The sequence below is a fragment of the Polistes canadensis genome, unplaced genomic scaffold, assembly GCF_001313835.1.
Source record: "Polistes canadensis isolate GaletaPanama2010 unplaced genomic scaffold, ASM131383v1 scaffold_31, whole genome shotgun sequence".
NCBI classification, from domain to species: domain Eukaryota; kingdom Metazoa; phylum Arthropoda; class Insecta; order Hymenoptera; family Vespidae; genus Polistes; species Polistes canadensis.
The window spans coordinates 784,426-806,165 of record NW_014569578.1 but is presented as its reverse complement, the minus strand read 5'-3'; the positions used below and the strand labels follow the sequence as shown (position 1 = coordinate 806,165).

Here is a 21,740-nt window from a genome sequence, read left to right as displayed (position 1 = left end):
TGTATCTATCTCTTTGAAAATTACTTTGAAACCCAATATTTTGTTAATCGTTGTTTGTTGTTTTTATCTATTGTTTTGTTGTATTTAATCTATGGATTAAATTTCAACTTCATTACTTCTCGTGAATTCTTATATTACCTAGTTAAAGTATTAATTTCTTGTCGAATTTGGATATGTCAACAAATTTGAGATATCTTCAAATTATTAATTTTCTATTAGGAAATACTTTTAATCAACGTAATTTTTAAAACCACTTTGTTTACAACTGTAGGTGATATTTGTAAACATGTTTTCAGTAAAATGCTAAAAATCATCATCATGAAATGCTTATTTAATATCTTAGTAAACGTTAAAGTCGTTTTGAGGAAGGTAGTACATTCTTATTACAATGTTCAGTAACAGTGAAAAATACGATACGATAATTGTTTATGGTGCTTCTGAAGAAAATACATTAAGAGCTAAGGTCTTATACCAAGCTAAATATTCTGATCGAAATCAGCCATTTCTTTCTACCTTATTAAGGTTTATTGTTAGCCAAAAATTCCAAAACATGGCAATTTAAATGTACAGAAACGTAAAAGGTAAAATTGTAAGTAACGAAGGGGATATCGTACCTCCACTTTAACAGCTATTACCCATAATTCGCATATCGGCACACGGAAAATGTCACGTGGTATGGACATTTGTATCGTAAGTGCATTGACTGTAATGGACACCACCTCGAACACCACTCGAAATAAAACTTGTTTAAAGAGTATAAGATAATAGCAAATAAATTAGAGTATTACGTGTTCTCCAAGACATCATGAAACTTTTGTTTAAAACATTTTTTCGTATAACGAATAACTTACGAATTATTTGAAATCGTCATTTTAGCAGACTCACTCTGTATACAAACGAACGCGTACGACTAACGTACTTTAGACGTGACGAGTATAACCGTTTATGGTGCAGTATATGTTTTTACCGTGCAAGGCAGACTTATATGCTGAAAATGTTGCGTCATTATTATATACACGTAGGTAAGTTTGATTTAAGAAATCTTTTGAATCTCAAGAAGAAATTGATGATAAGTAATATAGGCATATATTAAAGGATTACAAATTTTACACTGATTTATTAATATCTTTTTTCTATTTTTCTCAGAAATGTACCACGCGTTTAAAAAAAGAGGAAATAGATACAACATAACAGCGTTAGATGATAGGTTTTCAACGAAAACGCAAAAATCTATCATTATTCTGTCACCGTGTAAATGCCCGTTTATCTCTATTTTCCCCGCTTCAAAGAAAAAGATTTAAAAAAGAGATACGCGTATATACACGGTCTGGCTATCTACCAACAATAACACGCAATAACGATTTTTAACTCGAAGTTAAGACGATTTTTTTTTTTGGTTCTTTTTTTTTTGTTTCCGATTTTCTTCAGATCGAAAACAAACACGCTTATATATATATATCCATTCGTCTGTCAAACTTTTCAATAAATCTTCTATGTACACACATATGTATTACATACAGGGTGTCTCAGATGTTATGAATCAATTGAAAGGAACTAAAGTGTGGAGGAAGGAGGAGAAGGTGCCGTTTCCAAGAAAACAAACCGATTTCCCATTTCGTTTTTTCTAAGTTTACACATCATTTTTGTTAATCGGTTAGATAAAACTGGAAAACGTGATTTGAAAAATCAAAATATAATCAATATATTCCAATAAGAATGAAATAGATGTTTTGTCGATGTTAGTAGTTTATTATTAGAAAACTTGGAAGAATTTTCAATGTTTTCTATATAACAACAAAATTTTATTTCAATTTATAGGAATAATTCTTGGGATTAAAATTTATAGCTAATTTGTAAGCATGCGATTTACATATGTAAATATATTTGAATGAACACACACACATACACATATATTGCAGAATGTATTGTTATTTAGAACCTTTTTTTTATTACACATTATTATTTACAATTTCTTATTTCTTAATCATATTAAAATGTGAATAGGAAATCAAATCAGGATACTTTTGAGATTACATTTATTGAAAAAATAAAAATCATTTGGTTCCTTTACATTATCTTATTTATTTATATTCTATGATAAAAAAAAGGCATTCATAATTAAATAAAAAAAATTGTTTTATAAAGAATTACTACAATATGTAATCATACATACATAAGATTTTATTTTTTATTGAAAATTATTTCTTCTATAACTTCATTTCATTGGAACTATAACTTTGGGGTCACCCGGTATGTTCACACATATAAGCTTAGAAAAAGTATCTTTAAGACTTTTATACAAGGATAGCAACGAATCTTCCTATGTTGAATGGTTTTACATGAAGACAACTTTTACTGGTAATTCATAAACGTGTCTACGAAATGATAGATAATATTTGACTACACAATCTCCATTTACCAAATCATAATGTTCAGTATTCTATACGGTATATATAAAAATTATCGAAAGAAGAACGTTTATAGTCATGAGTGACGTCATCGTCTATAATACTGATTTTTCTAAGGAATAGAAGCGCGAATATTATTGAGAACATTTATATTGACTAGCGGAAGTGCTTTTTCACGTAACACAAGAAAAATAACTTTATAAAGTTATTGTTGGATTGAATACATTGTTTAACACGATTCCTATCCAATCGAATTTTGACTAAAACTTTTCGTTACGTGCCGCGTGGAACGTATACAACCAACGTACGAATAACGAAAATATCGAATGATCTGAGAAGTATGTATAGTTCGGAGTTAGGTCAGTATGTAATTTACACGGCACTGATTATGTTAATTGATGATTATTGCTGTAAAAAGCATTGTCAATGAAATGTGAAAAAGGAAAGTTTGTTAGAATGAATTATTTGAAGAAGTAATCAATTTTATAAAACTAGAATTATTTTTTTATTAGTTTTTTGATTGCATAACGTGATTATAATGAAGCATTAAAATAGCAATAAAAAAAAAATTATTTAAAAATCAAAATTAAATCTAGCAAAGTACTAATTAATCTTTCATAGCGAAGAGAAAACAAATACCAGGATCATAATCGCATCACCATATAGTTAGTTTTCATTGTATAATATGATTATCTTGATAGATATTCACCGTTGATAGGAATAACAAAGCTTTCGTACGTAATGCAAATAAACAAATTAACCGAAAGTACATTCAGCTGTAACACTTCCTCTTGTGTCTTTTTCTCGTTTGCCAAGGATGTATGTACTCGAAAAGAAACACTCTTACATAGATACATACATACATGAATGCATGCATACAAACCACGAGCGTAAATACGCGTAGTAGAAAAAGCGCATGCTCGAAGGAAAGGGGAACAATTCTGTTTGAGAGTTTGTGGCGGGTCGAGTAATTCCTATTCAGTTTAGCGGTACAATCTGTGAGCCACGCTTCGTCTTTCTGACACAGTACACTGTTTACAATACTTACGATTTCATCACGAATCAAATTGCATCAATTTAACTATTACTTAATAGTTTTGTTCATCAAATACTCTTACTACCGAATAATTCTAAGGTTAATGCAACAATTAATTAAGAAGAAACAATAATCAAACAATAAATAAAAAGTGTTATACTCTGAAAAAAAAAGAAAAAAAAAGAAAAGAAAATATATAAAAGATACCAATCCTAGGGCAAAAGTGAAAAAATGACTATAAGAAAGATCGTAAACCCTTCTGGGCGTGAATGATACCGAGATATCTAAAATACAAGCATCGATTTTTACGATGAAAAACGACGGTAGGATGAACTTAATCGTCCGTGATGATCGACACGAAAATGCTATTCTTTTTTTCTTTTTTTTTTCACGCTCTGATCGTATTTTCATTTATTAATTCCACTACGTAGAATTCGATATATTTTCTCTAATAAAACATGTATCTTATACATTTGATACTGTTTTTCTTTTACGAAAAGCATTTAATTAAGGTATTAAAAATATTTGTTTTTTATTATAATGAATTTTTTTAAAGTTAAATCGTTAATGAAGATGATCATCGATTGGCATAGATTCAAATCGAATCGGGATCTATGGAAGTTAATTGATGTTAATGTGATGTGCCAAGGTAAACGAGGGTGTTTCGAGGACTTACACAAGATACTATTACAAATAATATATTTTAGGAATAGTATACTCAAACGATGATGATGATAATCATTAGCATTGGTTTTATCGATTTAACCTGAGCAAAAGAAATTGAGAGAGAGAGGGAGAGAAAGAGAGAAATATCGTGAAAGATAGTCGACAGATATTGAGTTACGGGAAGCAGTTTATAATGTCACTTAACACCCCTGTCTTGATACAAGTGGTGGTTACTTCAAGATCGAGACGATGCTGTATGCTGTATGAGATCACTATTAACACCTTCATTTTATGTTATCTATGGAATTATATCAACTTCCCTCTTAATCTTCCTAAATTTTGCAACTTATGTATATTTTTCTGTCTAAGTCTCACACGAACTGAACACGTAGCGAGTGTGTAATGAATTTTGTAAGTGTTCATTTTTTTTTTAAATCAAACCACGTGTATTTTGTGAACTATCAAAATCTGGAAGTGTTTTCAAAAGTGATACAATGGGAACGTAAAAAGAAAATTGTTCGACATTTAAATGTGTTACTTCAACGATTTAATAAGTCGAATTAAAGTTATTCGAAATAGTTCGATTTATTAGGTATTTATTTTATTCATATTTAATTGGATATTATCAAAATTTTCCTATTAACTTATACTATTGTCTCTCGATTTATGTGGTGTTTTTTATAAGTTAGTTTTTTATTATACTAATAATTAGTAATAAATAATTTTCTAGGTTGTGTAGACTTTATTTTACAAGTTTAGAACATTTATTTTATCATATTACTAGCATTCAAAGATTTAATATTTTTTATTTTTAAATATTATACTAATAGTATACTGCAAATTTATTAATATTAACAATTAATAAGAAAAGATTGTGATAGAATTTAGTTACAGTACCGAAATCAACGATAAAAATTATTTCAATTTTTATAATTTTTATTATAATTGTTTTGTAAAAATACGGAAAATAAATAAGAATTTTTTGTCAACATATCAATTCGTTGATCTTGTAATCAAAATTTATTCTATGTAACTTGAATAAATTTTAGTCTTCAATATTTTTTTTTCCTTTTTTTTGGGACTGATGAATATTTTCAACGCACTCAAAAAATAAATCGAGAAACGAGATGTAAAGTATTTAAATTACGTATATTATAATAGATAAATCCAATGAAAATATTTTGTCAAGCAAAAAATAAATATCGTCAAGTGAATATGCAAGACGTGAACGTATTGTCGCATGGGGCGTAAGAAATTCTTCGCCGAAGATAAAAAAAAAAATCTATAAAGAAAAAGGAACAGTAAAAAAGGAAAAAGGTTAGCGAGTTTTTCACACGAGAAGATGTTATCTACGATGTCGAGCGTAGCTCTTGAATTAAATTCGTCATTTTATACAACCGTAATAAGAAATAGCGCTGTCGATGGATTTTCAGGTAATCTAATTATTTTTCTCTTATGCAAAATTTAATGCAAAATAAATATATCAAAAAGTCAATTTTTATGCATAAAATATTAATATCAATTTTGGAATTTCGTTTAAGTTTCAGTTATCGAACCTAAGAATGCAACTTCTACGCTTTACATGTTACCTATGTACATTAGAACAACTTCTATGGTTATTTGCATAATTGTTATGGCACTTGGAATAATTGGAAATCTTATGGTAATTATTTTAACCTTCAAAAATTGATTAATTTTATTTCTACTTAAAAAGCCAAAAGTATTTAAGTTTGTCCAAAATTTATAACTGATTTTATAAACAAAAATAACATTTAGAAAATTATAACACAATAAATTGGAGATTACAAGTTAGAATTAAAATATCATCCATAATTATATTTGAAAATTATTTTCAAATATTATGTTTAGATATTAATTCCCGGTGCCTTTTAAACAAATTTAGTATTTACTTATAAACTAGTTATGCATCTCACATTCTTCGAAATAGTCTCCATAATTTTCGATTACTGTATACAATCTTCCAGAGAACTGTTGAATTCCTTGATGAAAACAAAATTCCGATTTTGATTCAATAAATTGAATATCTAGACAAAATATTTTCTTCAAGACTTTCTTAAATTTATTAATTTTACAAATAGACTTTAGTGATTTTACAATTCGTAAAGAGAATGAAACTTATGTTAGAACAAATAAAATGATTAGCGACAAATAAAGAATTTTAGATTAATTTAAAGACTTTTAGTTTAGTCTATATATAATATACTATAATAGTATAAAATAAATAGGTTCCATTGGTCGTTCTTCGAGGGAAAGATATGAGAAACAGCACCAATATTTTTCTCGTAAATTTGAGCGTGGCAGATTTGTTCGTCCTTTTAATATGCACCCCGACTGTATTAGTGGAAGTGAATTCTGGACCACAAGTTTGGCCTCTCGGAGAGCACATGTGTGAGTAAGACGATGTTTTTTCATTTTTTTCTAAATATGTACCCACAATTATAAAAGTTGTTTAATTGTAAGTCTAAATTAAAAAAAAAAAAAAGTAATTTCTGCAATTATTTCACATCACATTATTTGAAACTAAATTAATTCAATGCAATTTTTACAATATTGTCAAAAATGAACCGTTAAATAGTGCTTGTTATTTCAACATTATATGGAATTCATTTAATGTTCAAATGAAATCTTTTAAATATCTCGAAACAAGAGATCTATGACTTATGTTAACCCATTAACGCACAGAATTTTTGAAAAAAATCAATTTTTTTGTATGTAATACAACGCCGCTCGAATTATCTCGAGTGTACACAGTTTGGCCTGTTTAGCGCTCTCGAATTAACTCATCGAATGAACTCTATCATTTGCCATATTATTACCATCTTCCCATCATTCGCATTACGAAGAAGATTAAGATGAGATGTAGACGCATCGACGTTGCGATGATATGTCGGTCAACAATTCCAAAAATATCAAACGCCACACATTTTCTCCGAGTAAGCTGTCATTGTTACCTTGGAGTTGGGTAAAACCATATGTCGTTCTTCCCAGTCAAGAAAGTCTCAGACGCAAACTCGAAGCAATCGATACTTGGAAAGACATAATTAGTAACATAGAAAATAGTATTCTTTTAAATACTATCTATCGTATAGCAAATAGACAAATCTTTTTTCACATTAATTCCATCATCAATAGCTTGTTTTTTATTCGACCTATTGTTTTTGAAAAGGGTACTTAAATTACTGTCATGCAAGTATACAAGATAAAATGTATTATATCGACAAACTTTCCGAGCATGTTGTTCTTTTATGCATTTAATTTAAAAACGTTTCAGTACTCGATTAATATTAAAGATAATCTTCAAACTAGGATACCCTCCAAGAAAGATTTTAAGATATAAAATCTCGTTAGTTTGTCATTGAGTACTCGCAGTACTCGGATTTTAATGGAACCGTCATATATTTTTCAAAGTAGTGCTTGACACAATGTGTCTATGTCCTGTGTGTATATATGTATATAGGCGTATGTATCCTCTTTCTATTCAATGTATATTTGACCAAGTGATTTTTGCCAAATTATACAAAATAAAGCAACAATTAAGTAAGTACGTAAGTACTTACATATACATATAACAAATTAAATGATTTTATTTGTATTTCAATTTTGAGCATATTTTGATTTGATTTCATTTAATTTTATACACATTTTTTAAATTATAATGACAAATATTGAAAGGTAAATATTGAAAATGTTTGAATAATATTAATGAAATAATTCATTTTTATCTTTTTTTAATATTTAAATGAAATAATTATTATTTGAACATTAAAATCAAATTTTAATTGAATCGTTAAAATTTGAAGAATGCATACATTAAATTCATCATAAGTTGATATCATTTTCGTCTACTCTTTCATTGCTTTGTGTCGGAGTATCCTCCCGGCATTCCTACCATTTTTCCTGAGTCTTCGCGTCGACATACCGTTTATTGCAACCTAAGACATTCCTAAGTGCGATCCGGATGGGATCCATTAGAAGTGAAAGTGTAACTCACACATACATTCAGACAAAATCGATTCTCTCGTTTCTAATTGCAAGTAAAGAAACTCGAACGTCGGGAAATCCTATTTTTATTTGTTATTCCGTCTCTTTTTTTACCAAAGGATTGTTTTCCTTTTTCTTTTTTTACGAAAGGGTTGCTTTCCTTTTTTTTTTTTTAAGAAAGGATTACTTTCTACGTAATTTGTTCTTTTAGTTATCCAATAGTATAATGGATTCCGAATGTTGTTGATAATTATCCTTTTTAATTGTCCAAATATTTGATTTCACAAAATAGGACGTAAATTTAATTGATTAATTTGTTACTACAAACAATTATTTTTCAAATAATTTACTTTTCCAATAATACAATAATGCAATTGATTTTCACTTATGTCAATAGTTGATCTATTTTGTTATCAAACTTATTAATTCCACTACACAATAGTAAACTTAATTATATAATAAATGTTGTTACATATTCTTTTTTTAAGTTACTTATTATTTTAATATATTCGAAAATATATTATAAAATATATACAGAAGCTTTCTTTTTAAAATCAAAATATAATCTACAAAAATGTTATAATTTAATGGTATTAAACTTAATAATCAAGAAACTTCATTTTTAATATAGAAAGTTTAAAACTTTCACAATCAAATATATATAATCAATATAATAGCTATAATCAAAATTAGAAAATATTCGAAAAATTGAATAAATCGTTTTGCCTAAGTAAATGGTTCATAAAAAAAAAAATAGCAAAATCAAGGAAGTTTTTGTATCGTAATAATTTAAACATTTTTATTGTACGTCAAATCATTCTCACGACGGTAAAAGTTCAGAGAAAATTGTCATCGTGATTAGTGTCATCGGGCGAAATGCCAAGCGTACTTTTTTCTAAATCGCACGCACATTTCCAAGATAGTAGCAGCTGTCGTTTTATCCTCAAAACTTTTTCCAAACAACGGCCAATGAGACCACCACTTATCGAAACACAATATCTGACGCTTTCAAAATTTCAAAATAAAGAATATTACTGAAACAAGTTAGATGTATTGCGTTAGATAATCCTAAATGTAAACACGAATTTAGTTTTATTAATTAGCTTGTAAAAATGGCAACTGGTAGAAATTCGTATCCGCAAGCTTTAGTTTTCAGTTCCTTTCAACAGTATTTTAAATTTAGCACGACCGGTGGATCTCTTAATTTTCTTCACGCATTTCGCTGGTAACGCTCGTTTCTGCATTCAATTCGGTTCGGTAAATCAAACATTTAATCATTTGTTCTCTTTACTACCTACCGAGTTGTTCGACAAATTTACCCAATAGAAATTCCATTAAGAGATCACACATTACTTTTATGAAACTAATAAAAACAATTTGTGATCTTTTGATTTACCGATATTTTTTGTCTTCTTTATTTATATAATATTTATTTCTTACATTTGTCATCCGTGTACTGCAACGAGATAACAAAATACGTAGAGTATGTTTCTTCTTTATTTGAAATTTTCATTTCATTATTTTATTCGGTTTCTTTTGATCTTACTACGCACCGGAAGGATGTGCATGCAATATTTGTTTAACTGAAACATACTGATCATTAATAGCGAACGAAAGATATACGTATTTTCACTACATTGCGAAAATTCAAATATAAATCAATAAACACTTCAAACTTTTGACCTATTCGTTCACTTACCATTTCTTTTTATAGATAAGCCAAATGCACAAGATCCCGATTCGATCGTACAGTTTGCTTAGACAGTGGCGTTAAAACCAGCCACGAATTTTCTTGCTCTTTTTCAAGCAACTGATGTGTGAATTCGTTCCGTAACGACGCCAGAAATATAAAAGATTCTGCATGTTTCAACGATTATCCTCTTATAGTTATTCATCGTATTGTAGACAAAATACGATCTGTTTAAACATTTTTTTCGAGAATACTAAATATCTTGTTTCTTTCTCTTTAAAAGAAAACACAACAAAATGTTTTGATCTTTCTTATTAGATCTTTTCTTATTTTCTTTCTTTTCTGTAACTTTCTACTTACAAACTAAGATTACATGATTACTAAATTGTTTACTTCATCTGTTAATTTTCAATGTTTTTCAAAATGTATAACATATTTTTATTTATTATTCTCTTTTATGGAATAAAAATATATTATCTTTAAACTAATTGTTTAAGAATTGCTTTCGAAAATACGAATATGCAATATCTATTTTCTTTTTCTTAAAAAAAAGAAAATATCTAATTTAATTTACAACAATAAAAATTGGTAATTACAAATGAATAATTGTTAAGATAGAAAAAAATGTACTAGTAAAAATTCCAATAAGTAAATAAATAAGAATTCTAAAGCGCCCCTATACGAGTATACACGTGTAACGATTTGAATGATTTAAGATGCAACGCGTTTGTAAAGTAACCCAAATAGATAATGAGAAAGCAAAACGGGTTCTATCGTTGTTGGTGCTTACTTATTATAAATGCAATCTTGTCTTTGTTGATAACGAGCTGAATGTAATGAATACAACGCAAAACAGGAAAAAAAATAATACTAATACGTTCATTAAATTGTCCATTTAAGACAATTAAGGATTGTTAATAAATTTCAATTGAATATTCAATAATTTATTAATTGTAAATACGATACGTGTTCAAGTGTATCTATCATTAAAAACAACCATAAATTTTATCAAAAGAAAGATCACGTAATTCTTGTAATATTAATCGTGTTCTACGATGACATTCAATATTACGATAATTTCTACGAGTCTTGACGTTAATTCAATTTCCTCCTTTCGTATGACCAATCTTTTCCCTAATAAAAAAGCCATTAAACGTAATAACTATCATAAACGCTTTCATTAACGGCGCCATTTTTTTAAATGAAAAGTCAAGTATTATTATACCTGTATAATTAAAATAAAAGTAATCTAAAAAATGGTCCGTTCAACAACAGGCTGACATGTACTGTAGATGTCAGTAAAATTATAAGTCGATCGATTAAATAGTTTCTGAGAAAAATACACGCCATATTTGAAATTTTAGGAAAAAGTACTTAGGAGTTTTAGGAAAAACGCGTATAAAGTTTTTTATGCAACCGTAATTTCTATGGGATCGTATCCGCTAAACCTTCATATCTCAGTTATTTTAATGAATTTCACTTTGCAATTTTTAAGACCCATTTTCAAGACCCCATATTATAAAAATGTGTTTGACCCCATATTAAAAAATGAATTTTTTTTCTATCAGAATAACCCCCTTCCTTAAAAAATCTAAGTTATATACAGAGGCTACTTACATTTGTTGGCTTATACGTGTTGCACTATGCAACCCGCCTCCGTGGCGCAATCGGCTAGCGCGTTCGGCTGTTAACCGAAAGGTTGGTGGTTCGAGCCCACCCGGGGGCGAAATATTATTTCTTACAATTTAATTCATCTGTTGAAAATATCAACGATCTTGTAAGAGGATATTAATTTTTTTGTATCTACTATTTTATTCACACAATCAGTATTTTGAATAAATATTTTATATGACGTTTATTCAATTATTTATTTAATATTTATATAATAAAATATTAGTTTGTGTGTGTGTGTGTGTGTGTGTGTATAATATTTAACGTTAATGTGTAATCTTGATCCTATGCTGCATCTATTATTAATACTTAATTTAATATTAGAACTATTGACAATGAATATATGCCTATTTCTAAAAATTAAAGTAATAGGTTACTGATAAAATATGTTATACACAGAGAAAATAGATTTTTATTAATATTTATTTATTTCTTTATTCAATATCAATTCGGTATAAACAAAATATGCTTTTTAAAAAATCATAAAAAATATTATTTAAAAAAATGAATACTCAATTTAGTTAAAGCAATCATTTTTATTGATTTTTGTTAGTCCTCTACTGTTACAATAATAATAAATTATTATTTATACTGAACAAAATATTCATATATACAAAGTACTGATCAAATAAATAAAAGTGATTTTATTTTTCTCATCTTATCTCGTTAAAAATGAATAAGAAAAGTAAAAGAAGGAATCCGTAGTTATGAAGAAGTTGGATAAAGTTGCTCTAGACATTGAAGTGTCCTTGAAAGCAGCAGAGGTTCTAATGTCTCGAGAACAAGGCTAGCGCAAGGTAGAAGAGAGAAAAAGAGAAAAAAATAAAGAAAAAAAGAGTCATTCTACTAGGTAGGTACAAGGTAGAACTTGTTACTGGATAGGGTTGATGGAGGTTCACAGGGATGAAACGAGTAGGTGAACTTCTATCCCCCGTTGCGAATTACCGTTGCTCTTAGCCAATACGCCGTTGGGGCATTTAATGCTATGGTTAGTATAGCGCCTTCTCTCTGTCCAACCGGTTTCCTTTCAATATCTCTTTAACCTTCGTGGCAGGAAATACGGTAAAAAAGCGCTATTCTTCTAAAATCTCAACGACTGTCCATGTTCACTTTTTTTTAAGCATAATTTTAAAACACAGAATATTCAATTGGAATTATAGTATTATAGAATTTCAATTATTCGAAATAATTAGGAAACATCGAATATTCGAGTAATAAAATAATGATTCCGTAATGATATAGTGATTTTCGAAAATATATGTAAATATATTATTAAATGTAAATTATTTACATGCGGCTAATTGTAATAATTTTTGGGAATGGCCGTATATTTTGCTTTTTCTTCTTCATTATACGTTTTCATCGCTGCTACATTATAAACAGTTGCAGTGTTTAATCATTATCAGACTTTATTACTAATATGAATAATTAATTTTGTTTTGTATGATTCATTTTAAACTGAACTTTTTAAACATAAAAAAAAGATAATCAAGATTTTTCTGTATTCGACTTTCAAAGGAAAATATTTTTTGAAATGCACCGTACAATTCAACAAAAAAATACATTTGCGATCCAATTTAAAAGTAACTCTTGCCCCAGCAAATTATAATATTTCCATTCCGCATTTTTGTATTATGAAGAGGAAGTGAAGTGGTTTGCTCTGAAAAGATTCTCTGCCAGGTTGGATAGAACAAAGTATACAAAAATTCTTCAGCTTGATGGAGTTGATAGAAAAATAAGAAACGAAGTTTCGCTACCTTTGACATTCGTATACTCTCTTTCGTCATTTTTCTGATCACTCTTGGGAGCATTTTTTGTCAAAGTACAACTTCTTCGAAGGATTTCATTTTATTTTTCAATTTACACTTATTGAATTTTTATATGAAAAAAAAGTCTCGAGAAGATTAAAAAAAGAAATTATTCTTATGTACCATTCAAATATGTAAAAAAAGGACATTTAATAGAACACTTTTTATAATAAATTTGAAATATTATTTAATATTTGTTCCTCAGATACGTCTCAGTACTAACGACACACAATAGAAGAAGTTAAAAAATAATTTATCATAACCTTCAGGTTAAGTATGGCTTAATAGTACGAAACATACAGTCATGAATTTACCTTTTCTTTTTTTGTATCAAAAATTGACAGATGGCCAGAATTAACATCCACCTCACAACCTCCTTATTTTAAGAATAGCTTTTGTAAACAATACTAAAGATCACATTAATGTTTAAATACACTTCATTTTTCTACCCTTATTGATCTATTGTGTTTTTTAGTCATCGATTTTTAAAATATATTTTTTCATCGGCGCCAATGTGTGACCTACGAAAGGAAAAAAATTGATTACCACTGCGATGAATCTATCTTTTCTAGGAAAAATTTCATAAAAATTTCATAAAAATTTCATAAAAATTTCACCCGTAAATAAGAGAAGAATTTTGGCGAAAATAAGTAAATGCATTTTATGAAAAAATCGATTTTCCAAAACAAATCTCAACTTAGATGAGGCGACTGACTTAAAAAGATAAAACCATCTCCGTTAAAACGTTATATCGTTGGATTTTTCTTCAGAATTTCTAATACAAATAGAAAATTAAGTGAAAGCAAACGTCTGCGTTTACAATCTAACACACACTATGGTCTCGAGTTTCACATTTTAGCGAAAGAAATATTAGAAGCCAAAAATACATTATTAAGAACTGCTATTTATTGGATTAATATTTTTAAACATTTTTATTTTCTATATTTGAAATATAAATGTAAAATATTTATAATAAAATATTAGTATTTTAAATAGATGATCGGTATTTGCAACAAAATATTATTATGTAATCCTAAAACAAATTTTAAACACTGATCAACTGTTTAAAATACAAACCAATTATTTGCAGATGAAAAATATTCATATATTCTATCCATTTATTTTGCAAAATATTGACAAATCCTAATCAAATTAATAGAAATGTACAATTAGTAGTAGTACATGAAAAAGCTTTGTGTATCTTGTTATTTGTTGAAGTGAAATTTGTAATACAAAATAAAGGTAACGTTTGTCATTAAATTTTAAAAACTAAAGCATTTATGCAATCTGACACTCTGCAGCATACGTGACTAGAAATGAATTATACAATAAAATGCACTTAGGAGTATATTGACCATGTACAAAATTTAAACAAATGGTATATATTTCAAAAAAACAAACTTCTTAACTATGCAATTACACATTTTGCTTAAAATCTAAAATTATACATATCGTTCATAAAAACCCTATACAAGTAAACAATAATGCGAATGGAAAGAATATATGAACAAAATTGAAAAAGTATTAAATTGAGTTATCAAAGGTCAATAGAATACTTAACCTTCCCCAAAAAAGAAAAACTTATTTTTTATCTTCATGATAGGTTCCTTTTTCCTACTGGATTGACTTTATTTGATATCGTAGCTGGTCGAATTGATCAAAATCAGAAATCCTTCCAATTCCAAAGGGACGTGGTTTCATCTTTGTATCATTCGAGATGTAAGAAAGAAATAAAAATAGGAAGGTATCATAGTTATTACAGTATCGGTTTAACTTACTCCCGTAAGATTTCTTCTATCATTCCCAAACGAAAAAAGGGCCGAACAACACACTCGAAACACATATGGGGAAGAAAAAGAAGTTAGAAATAGAAAGAAAAAGAGATAAACAAGTGGTGCAATCATCTTGCCTATTTCTACCCTCTATTTCGTGAGAAGAAGGGTGAAAAAATCCAAGAAATTGACCCATATGTGACATTAGCTATCACATGCACTCTTTCTCTTTCTTTTTCTTTCTAAATGTGACGAAAGCTGACGGTGAAAAAGCCGGGAAATCTGTATCCCCTTTTTTCCTTTGTGTAGAACAGCAAAAACGATTTACCTTGACCATCGTATATTAATTTTCTTTTTATTACTTTTTTCGCAATCATCCATAAATCGATTCATTAAGTAAAATTACTTTAGAGAATATAAAAATTACATATATATATATATATATATATATATATATAATCGTTTACTGTACAGTATTACTTAAAGAACAAAAACAAGCATAGTATGAAATAATTTTGTATAATATATGTTTTATAATTAACCTGTATAGTATATAATTATAATATTTCAATATATTATAATATTATAATTTTATGTATTGCACAAAACTTATCTTTACGCACAAAGCAAGATAATATAATTAATTTTTATACAGTTCTACTTTCCAATCGAAGCCGTACTACAATCTGATCTCTATTTATATTGCCTATAGTACTCGTTACGCTAATCGAGTACTGTCTACCTTAAATTTTCAAATACGGTTATTGCCCAATCTTGAATATACCCTAACAATAAGCCAAATACAAATATTTATAAATATTGACAATTTTGAGGTTCAGCCTTTAATCCAGAATAACCTAACATCTTCTAAATTTCGACGTCTTTTACATCCCTTATTGTAAACAATTATAAATAAAAATACAAAATTCAATAAATAAAGCAGATAACTTCGCTATACTACAAACAGTTTCCTCGCTTCCGTATTATATAGGAATAGTTATGAAAGAATTTATAATTATATTCATCAAATAAAGTATTCCAAATATGCTTGAAATTTGTATATAAATTAAATTACCTTTAGGCACCCTCTAATATTAAGACGAAGGGTTGAAACTGAAAAATGATTTGATACTAAACTTTGTTCATACTAAACTAATGAGTGCATTCATTAAATACGAAATAACGATTCAACCCGGCTATAACGTAGCAATTAATTCATTCCGTGTTATTATAAACTGTGTTAAACGGAAACTAAACATCGGGAGAATAAAATTCGTGTTATATGAGGTTGGTCTAAGTTGATAAAGTAATATGAAAATTGTGTATTATAAGTTGTCATCATTTTTGCACCGTGTTATATTGAAACTTTAATTTCAGAATACCATGTTATAAGAGAGTGGAGTATATAATTTACTATTAAAATAATGAATCTCAGAAAAAAAAAACAGAAAAACTAAAAATATAATTAAGAAAAATAATAGATTGTATGCATTCATTAGGTGACAGTCAACTATGGTTGACACTTCTACAGAAAAAGTTAAAAATATATTTTTTGTTTCAGGTAAAGCTGTTCCATTTGTGGAATTGACTGTAGCACATGCCTCGGTTTTAACAATTTTGGCCATTAGTTTTGAACGATACTACGCGATTTGTGAGCCGCTTAGGGCAGGGTAAGTGAAAGAAGACAAACGTATACAACACATATATAGGGTGATTCAAAATAAACTAACAGTTATTTGAATAACTAGTAAGTAACTTTATGAATTACCAACAAATTTTTCTTTTTTATTTTTCTATGTTATTTTTTAATAACACAAACGGAAAATTATATTTGATAATAATTGTTAAAAATAATCAACTTTACGTTTAATAAAGCGTCAAAACACTTTTTAAAGTTTTCTACAAGTAGGTTTGAAGTTGTTCTCAAGTTATTTTGGATCATCCTATACATATAAATTTACATATAAATTTACATATAAATTTACATATAAATTTACATATAATTTAAATCCACGTAGTATATCAAAATCTGACTAACATTTCTTTCATTCGTAGATACGTTTGCACGAAGGCTAGAGCCACATTTCTTTGCTTTTTAGCCTGGGTAGCAGCAGCCCTTTGCACAAGGTGAGAAGATTGATAGACTTCGTAGGTATTATTGTTGTTTTGTCATTAGGCAAATCGTATTGCTTAGCTTATCATCAGCTTGCTTGATATCCTTTTCCCTACATCAATTTACACATTAATTTCAATTTCGTATTTACTTATTCGTCATTTGATTTAACATCAAATAAAAATACATTAAATGTCATTTGAACATTAACATTTGATCTGAAGCTCGTTTATAATTTACAAAAGTAGTTAACATATTATAGATATAAATAGAAATCGAAATTTAAAAAAAGAAATAACGGAAATTTATTAATTTTTTTTTATTTTTATTCCATTTATTTCATTTAATTTTTTTTGTCTCGTTTTTTTCGTATTGATTTCTAAAATATCGTACTCTTTAGAGTGCTGAAAGGTAAACAATAAATCATTGCTAGTACTATTTAAAATATTGATTATTTAAACGTAGGACGACCCACGTGGTACAAAAAACTAGGGAAAAATGTTAAATAAAAAATCAGTTAACATTCCAATAATTTCACTATCACGAGGAGAAAAAGTAAATAAAAAGAGTAATGACCAATATACACCGATACCAAAGATCATTATTCGCGTCGTAAAAAAAGAAAAGAAAAAGGTCCTGCCAAGTGCAAGAAGGGTGAGACCCTGTCGAAGAAAGCTCGATTTCGTACTCCATCGAACGTAATGTACGGAAGTGGTTCATCCGACCTTTATATACATTCCGGTTCAGTCAGATGAGGGAAAACGCATGAACCAGACTGAATAAGTATCGTCTGTGTGTGCGCGAACGTATCTCTATGAGAACAGCACACGTCTCTCTTGCGTTCTTAAGTACACCGCCTACGGGCGCATACAGCTGCTGCTCTTGTCATAAAAAGCATATTATCCGTAAACCACTTTCCACAGGAACGTTTTATATACCGTATGTAAGAACAGATCACTCGTGCTTAACTTTGTCGAAGGGGACTTTTCTCAAAAACCCAACTCAAAACGAACCAATTTTTTCTAATCTAAAATCTTTACCGAGTTATTCTTAACAAATAAACCTACTGACACTTCCATACAACCTATTTTTACTGTTTCTTTAAGTAATGTTAAAAATTGTTTAACATTTTGAAACAAAAAGTCGTCATATATAATAATATATGTTTTTGTCGTAAAAAAATTGCTAAAAGCGTTGTTTAAATTTTAATTGTTAAAAAACTTTTATGTTTCGCTTTAAAAGAGAATATTTTAATAGAATAAACTCGGAACAAATCAGAGGTTTCACAACAATGCCTTTTTAATACCTTTCCGTATTTTCTGACAAGGTTCACAAAGGTGGATGTACAGTTCAATAAAACGTTTTTGTATTTGGTTGAAAGTTCTTTCATCATTCTTTCACGTCGTCCGTATCCAATAGTCAAATGAATTTCATGAAGTATGTGAAATAACTTTGATAATTAGTGATCGAACGGGAATTAGTGCTGTCAGCGCGGCATGGCCGTTGAAGATATAATTTTACATAAATGATAACTACAAAAAAAATTAATCTTATTGTTAATCAAAATATGCTTAATTGTCTTAAAAGCATTATTTGTCCTTTTTTATCTCCAACTTCCTTTGCAATTTATCCAAGCTGGACACTCGGCAGATACGTTTAACAATGAGTGTAATTATATCGCGTAGATGTTCTCTCAGTAGAGAATATGTTGTATATAGAAAAGTTTACACAAAAGTTTGAAAATAGTTCATTTGATCGGTGGTGATAAGTTTAGTATTAAATTTTATTTTTAATCATCAAGTATAAATACCAGTTAATCACATGTGTGATCAAGTATGTAATAATAATGTATATTTATTCTCTCTTTTGTTTTCTTTTTCTTTTTGTCTTTGTAAATAATTTGAAACATTTCGATACGATTGATTTATAGTTGATTGTACGTGCAATCGCATCAAACAGTGATGGATTGCTACAAGATATATATATATCAGTCTCCCTTACGTAACAAGCAATTGTCTTTTCTATCGACAGAATGATATGTGATAGTTAACAAATTTTACGGGGCTAATTTTATTATATTAACCTTGAAATATGTTTAAATATTTGAATCCTTGATAAAAAAACAATCATTAAATATCTAAGAATTGTGTCGTTAATTAGGATAGATAATTCATTTTTTTTTTTTTATTTATTCCATCAAAATTACTGGAATACTGGAAAATTACATGAATGTAAAAGAAAACGAAAAAATATACAGGTTTATTTTAAATTAATAACAAGCTGAATATCTCCTTTGTTGAGAAGATCATTAAGGAAATCATTCTATTTAAAAAAACCAAGTTTACCTTCAAATTTCCTAAACGTCTTTATTAATAAAAAAAAATCATGTACACCACATTATGCTCCTTTTGATACTATATAATCTCTGTAGAAATAATTTATTGTTTAATGTACAATTTAGTAATTATTTTATTCGAAATAATCGAGTTAGATGCCTCAGGCTATATACTAAACGTTTCTTGCAATAAAAATAATGCTTCTTTGTGATTAACAATAATAAACTATTATTAATAGTATAATTTTAATAAAATTTTATTTTGATCTACAGTCCGATACTTTTAATGGTAAACTACGAGTTAGAAGAAGCCGACGATACATTTATCCCAACCTGTTACACTTCAGCCGATGCAACATGGATGAATGTTTTTGTTCTTACAACGATAATCGTCTTTTTCGTGGTTCCATTATTAATTCTAATGGTCCTGTACACAGTGATAGCGTTGCATCTAATGGCAAATCCAGCGATAAGCCGTGGTCCAGCTAATAATTTGTTAAAATATCGTAAACAGGTAGTACTAATGTTGGGTACTGTTGTCTTATGTTTCTTTCTCTGTTTATTACCTTTTCGAGCATTAACCTTATGGATAATTGTAGTACCTCAAGAAATGATAATCAATCTTGGAATCGAAGGATATTACAGCTTATTATATTTCTGTAGAGTAATGTTATATTTGAATTCCGCTATTAACCCTATTTTATATAATTTAATGTCTACTAAATTTAGAGAAGGTTTTTTGAGACTTTGTGGATTAGGTCCTACAAGGAAAAGAAAGAAAAAGACTTCGGATAGAACTGGAACATACACAACTGGTTCGACTAATTGTAGTAGTAGTAATCATTCTGATTTCTGGAGAAGGCATAGCAGTAATAAAAGTAGCAACGTTAAAGTATCTAGTAATACTTGTACCACTATGTCCGTGGAAAAACAAATTAATGTACCGTTAATCACTGCTGTTGTCACTGGAAATATTGTTAAAAAGAAACAGGAAAGTTATGTTTAAAATAATCCAGAAATCATAGTACAATAGAGCGTCGATTATCCGAATTAATTGTTAAACAAATCCGTTTCAAATAATCGATCTGAAATAATCAAATTCCTAATTGTGTCATAAACCAATTAAAAATTAAGCAATTTTTTAATCTGAATGGCTTATCAGTAAACAAATACGTACCTAATAATAATGCGTCCAGTAAGTTTATTCAAAGACGAATTATATCTCGAATTTGATAAGAGTAGAAAAGTACTATTTTAAAGAAAAAATTTAATTGAATGATAATTTTCATAAATTAAGGTGACCATTTTTTTCAACTTTAAAATCAGAATATTTTTTTTACTTTTTTTACAAGCGCTCAAATTGTCATACCATTCTAATTTTTTCTTAATAATTTTGTTTCTATCGCTTACCAAATTCAAGACATGATTTTGATCTCAATTATCTGATATACCCGGTATAATAATTCCATATGAACTCAGTATAATATTGCGTTGAGAGGACTAACAATGAGTATGAGAAGTCTTAATAAATGTTTAAACGTCAAATAATTATTTCTTTTATATGTTCTATTTTTTATTTTGTTTATCAATACATTATAAATAATTGTATAATTGTTATTAAAAGACTTCTGTGTTAACTTTTAATATCATTCCAATTGCAATGAAACCACTACAAAATTCCGCTAAAAGTATTCTACGTAAACTATTATAATATTTAAAAATATATTTTGTAATTATAATTATATAGAAAATGTAGACTATTGTAAAGTATTAAGTTTGTAATACATAAGAGAAAAGAAATAACTAGTCATAGATTTAAAAAAAAATTCATTATAGTTGAAATGTGAAATTTAACAACCCAATCATTGTTATAAATAAAAAGCACGAAATATAAACAATACAATGATTCTAAATGATATAACATCTCCTGTTATTTTTTGTTTCAGGGTAACAAAGCTGGATAATAATTATGAAAGTAATATTTCAAATAAAAAATGAAATATTAATAAATACAATATTTTATTTTCAAAAGTATCATTTTTCGAATAAATAAAATAGATTATTGTTATTATTGTTATTATTATTATTATTATTTTATATTATTATGTGGAAAATAAAAGAGGATATTTTATGTATCAAATAAAATTGAAGAGGAGGAAAACCATTCACCAGATTCAAAAAATCGAAAATTTGGTTTTTTCATAAAATAATAGCTAAACATCAAATAATCAAATTAATT

The 21,740-nt window shown here is 27.9% G+C and overlaps 1 protein-coding gene and 1 non-coding gene across 4 annotated transcripts; both read left to right on the top strand.

Annotated features, from left to right (window-relative positions):
• Positions 1–3,410: 3,410 nt before the first annotated feature.
• LOC106784200 (growth hormone secretagogue receptor type 1-like) lies at positions 3,411–21,175 on the top strand. Of its 3 annotated transcripts, none has more exons than XM_014743493.1 (8): positions 3,411–4,093; positions 4,152–4,702; positions 5,300–5,543; positions 5,652–5,773; positions 6,357–6,519; positions 16,615–16,723; positions 17,109–17,180; positions 19,775–21,175. In XM_014743493.1, exons 3-8 carry the CDS (start codon positions 5,453–5,455, stop codon positions 20,505–20,507), a joined length of 1,290 nt encoding a protein of 429 aa, XP_014598979.1. In that variant the 5' UTR covers positions 3,411–4,093; positions 4,152–4,702; positions 5,300–5,452; the 3' UTR covers positions 20,508–21,175. The 3 variants fall into 3 exon arrangements, with proteins under 3 accessions (XP_014598979.1, XP_014598980.1, XP_014598981.1); XM_014743494.1 differs by having other exon boundaries at positions 3,411–4,371; positions 4,480–4,702; XM_014743495.1 differs by lacking the exon at positions 17,109–17,180 and having other exon boundaries at positions 3,411–4,702.
• On the top strand, positions 11,455–11,528 carry Trnan-guu. The gene has a single exon. It is a non-coding gene; the product is annotated as a tRNA-Asn (tRNA).
• Positions 21,176–21,740: the final 565 nt, after the last annotated feature.